The 13,867-nt window shown below is 39.7% G+C and overlaps 1 protein-coding gene across 4 annotated transcripts in view; it reads left to right on the top strand.

Annotated features, from left to right (window-relative positions):
* CBLB (Cbl proto-oncogene B) overlaps nt 1-13,867 on the top strand; it is a 238,091-nt gene that overhangs the window by 94,775 nt on the left and 129,449 nt on the right. For all 4 annotated transcript variants that reach the window (XM_062207509.1, XM_062207500.1, XM_062207492.1 and 1 more), the window contains exon 4: nt 13,239-13,385. In XM_062207509.1, the coding sequence (XP_062063493.1) occupies nt 13,239-13,385 (147 nt within the window). The remainder of the gene's footprint in view (nt 1-13,238; nt 13,386-13,867) is intronic.

Genomic DNA, 13,867 nt, shown 5'->3' with positions numbered 1-13,867 from the left:
TTCTTTCTCTCCCTCCCCTTCTCTCTGTCCCCCTTTTGCCTTCTACTCTCTACTGCTCCTCCTGCTGTCATCCACTTCCACCCCCTTTCTTCATTAGCAAGTGTTCATTGATTTTTTCTTTATTAAGAACGACAGAAGATATTTATTTTGTGGTCCAGGGAAATCGCAGTGCTAAAAACTGGTAGAATTTTCAGCCATGTTGTTCTAGGATTGCTTTACCTTTCTATTTTTCATTTTGAAAGGAAAAAAAAAAAAAAACTGCCCTGTATATTTCCACTGCTTTAAGAAGACAGCATTGCTCTTTGAGGCCATCAGAATCTAAATTAGTCCTCTTCTCTTGAACTTTCTCATGCTTCTATATCATACATCTGGTGAATGGAAGAAAAACTGGTTAATTAAATCATCTGGTCATGTGTAGGCATATGTTTCATTTTTAATGTATGTGAAGTAGTCATTTACCTGTGTCACTTTTGGGGCTTTCTTTCTTCTAAGAATAGTTTAATTTGAATTGTGTGGTTTTTAAGGTTATTTATTTATTTGAGAGAGACAGAGATCTGTCTGCTGATTTACTCCCCAAATGCCTGCAACAGCCAGGCCTGGGTCAGGGTGAAGCCAGGATCATTATCTCACATGGATGGCAAGGGATCCAGCTACTTGAGCTGTCTACTGCTGCATCTCAGGGTGCACATTAGCAAGAATATAGAATAGGGAGCAGAGCTGAGACTCAGAACCTAGGCACTAAGATACAGGATATGGGCATCGCAAGTGATATCATTATCCCTGCACCAAACACCCATTCCTTTTTTTTTTTTAAATTTATTTATTTATTTATTTATTTGAGAGGCAGTTACACACAGAGAGAAGGAGAGACAGTGAGAAAGGTCTTCCATCTGCCGGTTCACTCCCCAAATGGCCACAGTGGCTGGAGCTTTGCCAATTCAAAACCAGGAGCCAGGAGCTTCCTGAAGGTCTCCCACATGGGTACAGGGGTCCAAAGACTTGGGTCATCCTCTGCCGCTTTCCCAGGCCATAGCAGAGAGCTGGATTGGAAGTGGAGCAGCCGGGACTTGAACAGTGCCCATATGAGATGCCAGCACTGCAGGCGGCGCCTTAACCCACTACACCACAGTGCTGGCCCCTTGAATGACATTTTTAAGGAGACTATTAAAAAAGTAGAAGATAAAGTCACCAGCTAGATTTAAGGATCCAGATTCCTCATTCTTTTTAGACTGTGGAATTCAGTTTTTTTTTTTTTTTTTATTTTGACAGGCAGAGTGGACAGTGAGAGAGAGAGACAGAGAGAAAGGTCTTCCTTTTGCCATTGGTTCACCCTCCAATGGCCGTCGCACCGCGCTGATCCGATGGCAGGAGCCAGGTGCTTCTCCTGGTCTCCCATGGGGTGCAGGGCCCAAGGACTTGGGCCATCCTCCACTGCCTTCTCAGGCCATAGCAGAGAGCTGGCCTGGAAGAGTGGCAACTGGGACAGAATCCGGTGCCCCGACCGGGACTAGAACCCGGTGTGCCGGCGCTGCAAGGCGGAGGATTAGCCTAGTGAGCCGCAGCGCCGACTGGAATTCAGTTTTTTTTTTTTTTTTTTTGACAGGCAGAGTGGATAGTGAGAGAGAGACAGAGAGAAAGGTCTTCCTTTTTGCCGTTGGTTCACCCTCCAATGGCCGCTGTGGCCGGCGCATCTCGCTGATCCGAAGCCAGGAGCCAGGTGCTTCTCCTGGTCTCCCATGCGGGTGCAGGGCCCAAGCACTTGGGCCATCCTCCACTGCCTTCCCGGGCCATAGCAGAGAGCTGGCCTGGCAGAGGGGCAACCGGGATAGAATCCGGCGCCCCAACCAGGACTAGAACCCGGTGTGCCGGCGCCGCAAGGCGGAAGATTAGCCTGTTAAGCCACGGCGCCGGCCTGGAATTCAGTTTTTGACCTTTGTGTTCTCTACTTTTTATGTGAACTATGCGAAATTACAATTCAGAAGCTTCCTTTTGGGGAAGAGGCATTGGAAGAATACTAGTGTATCATTTTTGCACAAGTGAAGGACTAAGTACAGTACAACTAGGAAATTGGAGACCCGCCATGTAAGGGGGTTGCGTGCAGGCAGCAGAGATGCCTTTTTGAACTGAAAGCCAAAGCAGCATGGTTGCCTTTGGGACTCTTCAGAGGATGGGGACATTGCTGTGGGCATGGAGCTCTGTGCATTCTGCTGCAGGTGCATTTCTGGCTTGCCTGAGAAAATCAGTGTGTAATGGCTCTTCAGTGACATTTTTGTTTCTTGTTGAAAATAAGACTATTTTAAAAACCAAAAACAAAAAGATTTTTTAAAAAAGATTTGCTCATTTATTTAAAAGACAGAGTTATGGGGCAAGGTACTCTTCCATCTAGTTGTTGCTTCCCCAAATGGATTTAATGGCCAGGATTGGGCCAGGCTAAAGCCAGGAGCGTGGAACTTGATCAGGATGTCCCACATTGGTGGAGGCTCACAAATACTTAGGTCATCTTTTGCTGTTTTCCCAGGCACATTAGCAGGGAGCTGGATTGGAAGTGGTGCAGCTGGTACATGAACTGACACTCAAATGGGATGCTGGTATTGCAGGTGGCAATTTAAGCCTCTGTGCCAAAATGCTGGCCCTCAAAAAGAATTTATAATATTTTTACCACCTAGAGGTTACAGCTCTCATTGTTTTCTTGTGTATATCCTGTAGTTTTTTTTCTTGTTGTACATTATCAATAATATGGCTTTTAATAGAACTGATATGATATGAGTGTGTTATTATTCTGATTTTTAAAAATATTTTATTAATTTTTTTTTAATTTGAAAGAGTTAACAGAGAGAGAAGAGAGGCAGAGAGATAGAGAGAGGTCTTCCATCTGATGGTTCACTTCCCAGTTGTCCGCAATGCCCGGAGCTGCGCTAATCCGAAGCCAAGAGCCTCTTCCGGGTCTTTCACGGGGTGCAGGGGCCCAAGGACTTGGGCCATCTTACACTGCTCTCCCAGGCCACAGCAGAGAGCTGGAGGGGAAGTGGAGCAGCTAGGTCTCAATACCCATATGGGATGCTGGTGCTTCAGGCCAGGGCGTTAACCTGCTGTGCCACAGTGCCAGCCCCTGTTTATTTATTTTTAGAGGCTGGAGTGCAGGGACCCACGCCCTTGGGGCATCCTCCCCTGCTTTCCCAGACCACAAGCAGAGAGCTGGACCAGAAGAGGAGCACCAGGACGTGAACCAGCACCCACATGGGATGCTGATGCCTCAGGCAGAGGCCCAGCCTACTATGCCACAGCACAGGCCCCTATTATTCCAATTTTTTACACTGAACACTTTCATTTTGTCCACCTCTGCCACTCATACATGCACAAAATCTTAGGTATCAATAGCAGATTATGGTTAAAGTGAAAGGAATTACTTGGCAAATTTTCGCTTGCTTTTATTTTTATATCTGCACTGGCTCTTTGAATGAAAGCAGTTTTAATAACCTCAGGGGAAGAGACAGAATAAATCCCATGCTTTTCATTTTCTTCTGTCATCATTGCACAGCATGAGCATCAGATGAGCGCTCTCTTTCCTCCTCCTGTGACTTCTTTGTCATTTACTCGCTCTGTTCCAAGAGAGGATGGAAGTGAGACAAAGATGTTAGTGAGGCAGATTTCCAGAGCCGCGAGGAGGAAGGGACTTCAAGGGAACACTTAGTGGATGGGAAACTATGTGTTGCTTCCTCAGAAAGCATGACAGATGGGTCCCATTTACTTGAGTTCCTGGAAAGTACACACGAGGGGCACAACGTGAGTTTCTTTTGTCTCGCTGGTATTCTGTTTTTCCATTCATGAGGAAAGAAAAAAATAATAATGGAGAGAGAAAAGTGGCAGAGCTCACAGCGTGAAGATAGGTTTCCAGTTTAAACTCCAGTTTTAAAGTTTTCGGTTATTTTTGGTAAAAACTCCATGATTTGGGAATTTGATGTCTTAATAGACAGCACTTATATAAACTGTATACTCCTTTTCTAATCTGATCATTGGCATTATTTGCTTTTGTGGTCTTTGAGTTTTTTTCAATTTATATAAACAGAACAGATTTAGGTATTTATGTATTTCATATGTACAAATTTAAGCTCATAATGAAATTAACCTACATTCATAGGATATCTTCTATGCATAGCAAGCTGTTACAGGTATTACAGTTTTTCTCCTCTATCACAGTCTTATGCTCCGACAGCAGTGAAATGCCATATGTACATGAAAGAACCATGATGCCCTTCAGAGAAACCTTTATGTTGTGGCAGGTCAGGTGACATGACATTTAATAGCTTGATAAGTCACACATGGGACGAAGTAGGGACAAGGCACCACTGGAGAATTCTGAGACAAAACTGGTGCAGCTGAGAGTCCAAGAAGCTGAGGCATAGTGATTTGAGTCAGAGAAGGAGGAGGGGGAAGGCCTAATCCAATGTGTGTGTGGATCTGGAAAAAGAGGAGAACTTTCAAATCGCATGGCAAGAACACGGAGAAATGGAGTGAGAAACAGTAGATAGCTATCTTGTTCCCACAGATGGTAGACATTCTTGAAGATATTATTGCTAAAAGAATTTTAAGCTGTATTCTATTGAGTAAAAGCAAAACAAAAGCCATCCTTGATACAAGAGTGATAAAGATAAAAATGAAAGTGACAGCATAGGGAAATATAAAACAAAAAGAAAATTAAGAATTTTCTTTCTGTGTTTGAGTTAAGAGTTGGAAAAACCTGAATAATTATCACTTTTTGATTTCTATGTTTAAAATTAAGGAAGGACATCAGAAATAGCAAGTTGCTACTTCACAATAATTTTTTTTTTAAATGGTAGACTACTGGGAGTTGCAAGTAGCAAGTGAATTTGGATTAAAAAAAAAAAAGTTGTTGCTGCCTAGGTTTCAAGGCAAGTTTGTTTTGTTTGTTGCAGAGACTAATTGTGTGTCATAATATACCAGGTCAGAAAAGCATAGTTTGAATTTCTAATGTTTCCTTTTTCTAGCAAAGAAAACAATTCTATGTTCTGTGTCGTTTCCATATGGATCTCAAGCCATCATGACTTTCTACTTTATAGAATTTTTTATTGCCTTTTATCTTAAAGGAATGAAGGATTGAGATTTTTTTCCCCTCCCTTTCCTAAATTAATAGACTTGTCTACATTTTTAAGATTTATTTTACAAAAGGATAACTTATTATACATTAGTTTTAATCAAAAGAAGGGCAATACTAAAGACGAAAGGGTTTTCTTTATTGAAGTAGATGTAATGCTTTTACAACAGATGAAAGGAGAGTGATCGTATCATACTGTACTAGGTTTTCATCATAAATTTTCCAGATAAAAAAATTTGTTGAAATCATCAAAGAGATGTTGTTAATCCTACTTTGGCATTGCTACAAAGTTAAAATAACTGACAAAAAAAAGTCATTTGGGAAGCTTTTTGGAATATACGTAGATGTCATTTGTTTTAGTCCTTGTCTCCATGCTAAGCACTATTAAAATCCCAGAACATTGCAGTCCGTGTGAGTACCGCCGTGTGTGCCTGGAGCTAATTCCTGACTGATTGTCTTCTTTCTGCTGAAGTACCCCTTTGCAGGGCCACATTCTGATCAGAACTGGATCACCCCAGAAACCATCCTCTCATTGATTGCCACCTCTGCTTTGGTTCTATCACAGATTTATTTCCATTACATTATTCTTTACCTTTGGAGATCTGTAAACCCCTCAAGTTCATGGAAAAAGATTAGGTATGCTAACTATTCATAAGATTAAACAGAAGTGGTAGGTAGATTACAAATAATAAACAACTTATTTATTGTACTTCTAATTTTTTTAAAAATTTTTTGACAGAGTGGACAGTGAGAGAGACAGAGAGAAAGGTCTTCCTTTTTGCCTTTGGTTCACCCTCCAATGGCCGCCGCGGCTGGCGCGCTGCGGCCGGTGCACCGCACTGATCCGATGGCAGGAGCCAGGGGCTTCTCCTGGTCTCCCATGGGGTGCAGGGCCCAAGGACTTGGGCCATCCTCCACTGCACTCCCTGGCCACAACAGAGAGCTGGCCTGGAAGAGGGGCAACCAGGACAGAATCCGGTGCCCCGACCGGGACTAGAACCCGGTGTGCCAGCGCCGCAAGGCAGAGGATTAGCCTAGTGAGCCGCGGCGCCGGCCATTTATTATTGTACTTTTAAAAGTTGTACATGTTAAACTCTTACCTATAAAACTTATTTTCTCCTTAAAACAACTTAAGGAGACAAACATTTATTTAAAATTTTTAGAACTGAGGAACCTGATCAGGGAGGTTTTTATTTGTTTTAATTGTTCAAGCAATAGAAGCAAGAATATGAATCCAGTACTATGAAAGTTTAGGACCAAGACATTTATTAAGTAGAATAGATTTTGAATATCTCATGGAAATTTCTCAAAAGAGACTGATTGCATTTGGGCTGGGGTTGTGGTGCAGCAGGTTAGGCCGCCACTTGCAATGCCTGCATCCCATGCAGGCACTGGTCGGCATCCTAGCTGCCCCACTTCAATCCAGCTCCCTGCTAATGTACCTGGGAAGGCAGCAGAAGATGACCTGAGTACTTGGGCCCCAGTTACCCATGTGGGAGACCCAAATGGAGTTCCAGTCTCCTGGTTTTGGACTGGACCATCCCCAGCTGTTGTAGCCAGTTTGGGGAATGAACCAGCAGATGAAAGCTCTCCCCCTTCTTCTTTCTCTATCCTCTGTTACTTATCCTCCCTGTTACTCTGCTTTTTAAAAAATCTTTTTAAAAAATATTGTATTTGAATATAATAAGCATATAATTTTATTTTTGAATTAAATTTAAATAAAGCATTTGTAAATTGTTCATGTAAAATGGTTTATTTTGGGGGCAAGCATTTGGCATAATGGCTAAGCTGCTTGTTGGAACTCCTGTGTCTCATATCAGAGTGCTTGGATTCAAGTCCTGGTGGGAGCCAGCAGGTGATGACTCAAATAGTTGGGTCCCTGCCATCCATATGAGAGACCTGGATTGAGTTCTGGCTCCTAGGTTTGATCTGGCCCAGCCATGGCTGTTATGACCATTTTGGGAATGAATCAGTGGATGGGAGATCTCTCTGTGTCTGTCTCTTTGTCTCTTTCCCTGCCTTTCAAATACATCAATGTAAGTAAATCTATTTGCTTTAGAAAGAAAATATATTTGCCCAGTGTGCAGTATCTTTATTCTGAGGAATAGCCTCCTCTTAGGCCTTTGTAGATATTCAAGAAAATTCTAAGAGGTCAGAAAATGCCCAAACCTCCTCTCTCCCAGTCAGAATTTTGGGTTTGGGCTCCTTAGCTATGTCAGTGTTGATGTGTTCTTTAGCAAAAAAAAAAAAAAAAAAAAAGGCAAAACCTTCCTTTTGTTGCTTATTTTGGTGCAGGTTTTTTTTTTTTTTTTGGACCAAGTTTACTAAATTCCCTTTTAAGTGTGTAGTTCAATATCTAAGAAATAAAATAGAATAGGTTGAAAAACTGTACTGTGGCCTGCTGTTCAGGTTAGATTATTTCTGCACACAATACTGACGTCTCATTACTTGGGGATAGACTCCAAATCATTACTGGTATTTGGAATTTTAGCATCTGCTTCTCACTCCCCTTACAGTATTGTAAACTTCAAAGCATTTGGGCAGGAGTAATGGGTAAGGACCCAGTTTTTTCTTTCTCTCTCTCTATTTCTTTCTTTCTTTTTTTTTTTTTTAAAAGACTCTCAGGACCCATCTTCATCATAGTCACCATTCCCAAAAAGGAGAAATGAAAGGCAAGGCTTACATCAGCCTAGCCTCCTTACTTAATTTAGGAATCAGGGTAATCCCAGGGTCAAAAACAGTGTGAAGTAACTGAACCCATCTTGGAAGGTACTATTAGAAGTAACAGTGGAAATTGCTCTTTAACTGAATGGGAGTCTCATTTTCAGAGCTGTTTTATATTTTCTTTGCCTTGCCTTTCTTTTTATGTTGAATTTGCTTTATCTTATAAGGATGAAGAAGAGCAGGTTCTAGCTTTTAAATGTGAGAATTGAATTAATAACTTTTGGATAAAAAAGAATTCTCATTTCCTCTACCAAAATCATTATATTCTTAGAAACTTTGGTCCTCACAGAAACAAAGTATTACTTGAAATTTTTTACTAATTCAGCATTTAAGCCATTTTATTTTCTGCTTGATTTATGACACCACTTTTAGTGAATGGAGAAAATGCAAGGGCTACATGCAATCTAATTAAGTTACATTCTTTGCCTCCTGCATTTAGTGGAGGTACAGTTCAAATCTTCATATACATTTCATTCATTTTTCAAATTTAATTCATCAAATCACAATGCAATAATGAGGGTGCACTGTCACCACCACAGTTTATGTAATGACTTCTCTATGTCCTTTGCTGCCATACTATGTGATGAGTTCACTAAGGGTAAGATTGTGTCACCCTCCACCAAAATTTATATACCTCCAGAGTCCTTTAATTGTTAGCTGTAGACACTTTAACCTGCAAGGACTTGCTGAGAAACAGTGAAGCTCCATCATGGTAATAATTGTGGAGCTATTTCACTCTAGTGCAGTCCCTTCAATACATGAATTGTTGCAAAATTCTATGCAAATTTAATTGAAATTACATTATAAGATTATTGAGTCTTTGTGGGAAAACATTTCTTTAGTTACTTTGAGGTAGAGAAGTTTTAGTGACAGAAACATTCTTAATTAGTAATCATCCAATCATTTGTTATACTGTAGTCATTTTTGCTTTTAGGATGATGGAAAATCAGAAAATTGGCTAAGTATGGAAAATTGCATAATAAGAAGTAGTTTTTCATTTACACATGAGATTTATAATTGTCTTTTTTTCTGCTAACATCTGTATGGTTGGAGGTGATTATATTCTTGAACTTACATATATTCAAAACTGAAGATTGTGGCCGGCGCCGTGGCTCAACAGGCTAATCCTCCGCCTTGCGGCACCAGCACACTGGGTTCTAGTCCCGGTAGGGGCGCCGGATTCTGTCCCGGTTGCTCCTCTTCCAGGCCAGCTCTCTGCTATGACCCGGGAGTGCAGTGGACGATGGCCCAAATGCTTGGGCCCTGCACCCCATGGGAGACAAGGATAAGCACCTGGTTCCTGCCTTCGGATCAGCGCGGTGCGCCGGCCGCGGCAGCCATTGGAGGGTGAACCAACGGCAAAAGGAAGACCTTTCTCTCTGTCTCTCTCTCTCTCTCACTGTCCACTCTGCCTGTCAAAAAAAAAATGTTAAAAAAAATGTCAAAATTGAAGACTGTTTTTGCAAAATGAATGTCTAAGATTGCATAGTGGAGTGGAGAATTAAAGAAAACGCATACTGTATACCAAAATATAATAAACAAAAATCATAGAATCATATAAAAACCTTATTTGCTACGGTATAAATTTAACTGCTACCAGATAGAATTACCTGTTAGTTGTCTACCGTTGTGTGGATTGCAGTCAGTAAATCAGTCTTTTAAATAATGAGTTTCCAAAACGGTCGTTTATAATATATGTGTGAAGGGTGTGTGCACATGCACATCTACACATGTGTATACATATAAAATAAATGTATCATAAATAGAAATATGTATTCTGGTATATATAAATAGGGCAACACAAAATTAATGCATTCAACTATTTTTCACCACATGAGTTTATTTCAAGACTAAAGGCAAATATATTTTTCCATTGTCTTATTTTATGGTAAAAGTAAAATAAAAATGTGGTCCATATACAGGAATAAGAAAATGGACCTGTATATACATGTTATGATCAATCAGTGATCAGTTTTATTTATACTAGTGAATATTAGAGATGCCAGACTATCATTATAAAATGTTACTGATTCTATTTTAATGTTTACTGTTTCCATGGCCAGTGGGTCAGATGTCCAAGATGGATAACGATTGGTTTTATGCTTCAGACTTTAGAATTAACAAGTAAAAATGAAAAACATTTGGATATGATTAAAGAACAAAGAATCAAGGGGATGAAGAGAAACCAATTCAGAAAATAAGAAACAGTTGGTTTGCCCTAATTACAGCCCTCTTGATTTTTCTTTTCTTTTTTTTTTTTTTTCTGTATGTGTCAATTGGAAGTTTCCTAGAAAGTTAACCCATTAGCCTAATTACAAAAGAATATTCATTGCAAATTTTCTAGGGGGACTTTATCCTTTCCTGAAGCTCAAATCTTAAATTCAGTTACAGTTTGTATTGGCCGTAAGTCTTTCCTTTGATGTAGTATAGCAGTTTGCTTTTCGTTTCTTAAGACAAGCTGATAGCAACCATCATTTAGATAAGTATGTGTTGACATGAATAAAAAAATCATGTCAATGTCAAAGTCAAAGACTGAATTGGTTAACAAGTTTTATACTTGGATTAGGTTCAGTTGTGCAAAGTGAAGCTGAATCTAAAAAAAAAAAAAAACAATGGATCATTTATGTATCATTATCATGAACATGAACTTGCAGAATGTCTTTACAGATCACACACTAACGTAAGGCCTAAACTTTGACCACCTTTTTATCAGATCTTATATAATACAAATTATAGAAATGGGTAATACTTTTGTTTTCATAGTGGAGATTAATCGACAGGGATTAAGAATATTTCAAACTTTATTACTTCCTCTTTGGTTTTTGCTTTTCCCATGTTTTTATCATTTATCCTGTATTCATCTTATGTTGTAAGTTACATGTTTTGTTTATAAATGTGTTAGAAAAAATGACTCCCATTGATTTTATTGACAAGTGCATATCACCTGTCTGATACCAAACATCCCCCCCTTATTATTTGAAAGATTTGAGTCATTAAATGTAGATGTAAGAGTAAAAATGGGAAAAAGAATCATAATTTCAAATAACAAATGACTGCTTACACATTATTTTGTTGTATTGCACAGGTTGCAGATTTCCTCTATATTAACTTTCTTGTATATTTTCTTTGAGTCTTATAGTACTTGCCTTCCTCCTACTCCTCAAAACACACCAAAAATAGCTGAATCTTCAGAATGGCAGTATACATTAGAGGAATTTCCAAATTCCATGAAACAATGTAATTAAAAGATCATGTGCATTTTTTTTTTAAAGATTTTATTTATTTGTTTGAGAGGTAGATTACAGAAAGAGAGAGGAGAGACAGAAAGAAGGTCTTCCATCCAGTGGAGCTTCTCTCGGGTCTCCTACGCAGGCACAGGGGCCCAAGTACTAGGGCCATCTTCCACTGCTTTCCCAGGCCATAGTGGAGAGCTAGATCAGAAGAGCAGCCTGGACCAAAACCGGTGCCCATTTGGGATGCAGGTGCCACAGGCAGAGGAGTAACCTGTGCCACAGTGCTAGCCCATCCTATGTTTTCCAGGAACTTTTTGAAGTCCTCTTGTCTGTGTACTTATTGAATTCTGATGATTCTTAGGAACAAGAAGGTCAATTTAAAACTGAAGCAAGGTCAATTTAAAACTGAAAAGTTCTTTAAACATTTTGTATTACAATTGTTCCTTTAATTTCTAGTATTCACAGTTCTGAGTTGATTAACGTGAAGAATGTTGTAAACTTAAGAAATAGTAGGAAAGATAGTATTGCAAAAGATTGTATCATTTGAAGGATGATTTAAATTATGTCAGAATCCCAAGAACTTAGCTTGAAAATTCTGAGTGACCCCTGTGTTTCCTTCAATTCTGAATTATTTTTTCTCATGTCGCTATACCTTTTTTCTCTAAAACAGGAATTCTTCATGCCCTTAGTCTTTTTAATCCATTTTGGCTGCCTGTTCATTATAGCAGTACCTCCTAATGAGGGGATCATGTTAGAATTGCACTAGGAACTTCTAAAATGAATTATAATCAAATAAATAAAATAAAATGAAATAAATACACACATTTTTAGAACCTGTCATCAGAAAATCTGATATGTTAGGTAGAAGTAGGAAATGTACTTCACAAAACTTTAATCATTGCTTGATATACTTCTTTATGCCACATCCTAACCACATTTTTTCATTGTCTACAGTAATTTTTTTAAAGGATTTATTTTATTTATTTGAATGACTTACAGAGAGGCAGAAGCAGAGAGAGAGAGAGAGAGAGAGAGAGAGAGAGAGAGAGGTCTTTCATCTGCTGATTTACTCCCTAAATGACTGCAATGGCCAGAGCTGAGCTGATCTGAAACCAGGAACCAGGAACTTTTTCCTGATCTCCCACACTGGTTCAGGGGCCCAAGCACTTGGGCTATCTTCCACTGCTTCCCCAGGCTATAGCAGAGACCTGAATCAGAAGTGGAGAAGCTGAGACTCGAACCATCACCCTTAAGGGATGCCAGCAATGCAGGCTGGGGTTTTAACCTGCTGTACAGAGTGCCGGCCCCTTCAGTCATTCTTAATACCCTATGCTTCTTCTCACTATGCCAAGCACAGACATCCAAGTAATTTGTTGTATTCCATACTGTTTACTTTTGTATATGCTATTCCTAAAATACCTTTCTAATCTCTTGTTTTTCTCTTTCTTTTCACTCTACATCTTTTATCTGTCAAAAGATGTCTCTTCGTGGATTTTCCTCTAATGGCAAATCTTTCCTTACTTCCCCAGGTGGAAATAGTTATTTTGCCTTTTGTGTTTAGCATTTATATTCCATTATGATTTTTCAAATGTCTTCCATCTTTTCCATTAACCTATGAGCTCAGTGAAATCACCCGGTTTATCTTGTTCATGTTTATATCAAATTAATACATGAATGAATAATAAAGTATGAAGAAATGTAAATTGATATGTGCACACTTTTTATATTCAAAAAACAGGATGGGGAGAGAGGGAGAAGGAGAAGGAGATGGAGTGAGGGAGGGAAAAGGAGAAGGAGAAAGAGTGGTAGAGGTAGAGGGAGAGCACTGCCACTCACTGGTTTACTCCTCAAATAACTGCAATGGCTAAGAACTAGGGCTGGTTAAGCCAAGAGCTGGGAACTCAGTCCAGATCTCCCATGTGGGTGGCAGGAGCTCAATTATGTGAGTCATCACCTGTTGCCTCCCAGGGTTGGCATTGGCAGGAAGCTGGAATTGGGGGATGGAGCAGAGAACTGAACCCAGACACTCCAATGCGGCATGTGGCATCTTAATGGTTAGACTAAACACCTGCCTGTACACGCACTTAATTTTGTCTTAATATAGATTCTCATTAAAACTTACCTGCAAGTGTATTTATTTTTCTCTCCCTTTTTTCCCATTTCTACAGACGAAATCTCACAAAACTATCGCTTATCTTCAGTCACATGCTTGCAGAAATCAAGGCAATCTTTCCCAATGGTCAATTCCAGGGAGATAACTTCCGTATCACCAAAGCAGATGCTGCTGAATTCTGGAGAAAGTTTTTTGGAGACAAGTAAGTAAAAATTGTTCATATAGATTGGATCCGTCTTCAAGTATAATGTTGTCTAGCCTTTAGCTGGACATTCACTAGAGTGTTTTGAGAGTGTATTTGAGTGTTTTTGATAAGTATGTTGTTTGTTAGTTTTTTTGGTATAGCCCCCAAAATTATGTCTCAATGATATTTTACGTGTTTTTACTTATTTAAAAGACAGAGTGACAGAGAGAGGGAGGGAATATGGGAAGGAAGAAAGGAAATTGATAGATTGATTGATTTTACATCTCTTGGTCCACTCCCCAAGTGGCTGCTACAGCCAGTTCTAGGGCAGGAAGTTAGCCAAAAACTCCATCCTAGTCTGCCACATAAATGTTGGGGCAACAAGCACTTGGGCCATCTTCTGCTGCTTTCTCATGAGCATTAGCTGGTTGCTGGATCAGAAACAGCACTTGGTCCTCAAACCAGCACTGAATTATGGGATGCCAACATTAAGCAGCAGC

Source organism: Lepus europaeus, chromosome 2 (genome assembly GCF_033115175.1).
Source record: "Lepus europaeus isolate LE1 chromosome 2, mLepTim1.pri, whole genome shotgun sequence".
Taxonomy (NCBI): Eukaryota; Metazoa; Chordata; class Mammalia; order Lagomorpha; family Leporidae; genus Lepus; species Lepus europaeus.
Note: the sequence above shows the minus strand (reverse complement) of the source record. Positions and strands in the feature narration are given on the sequence as shown.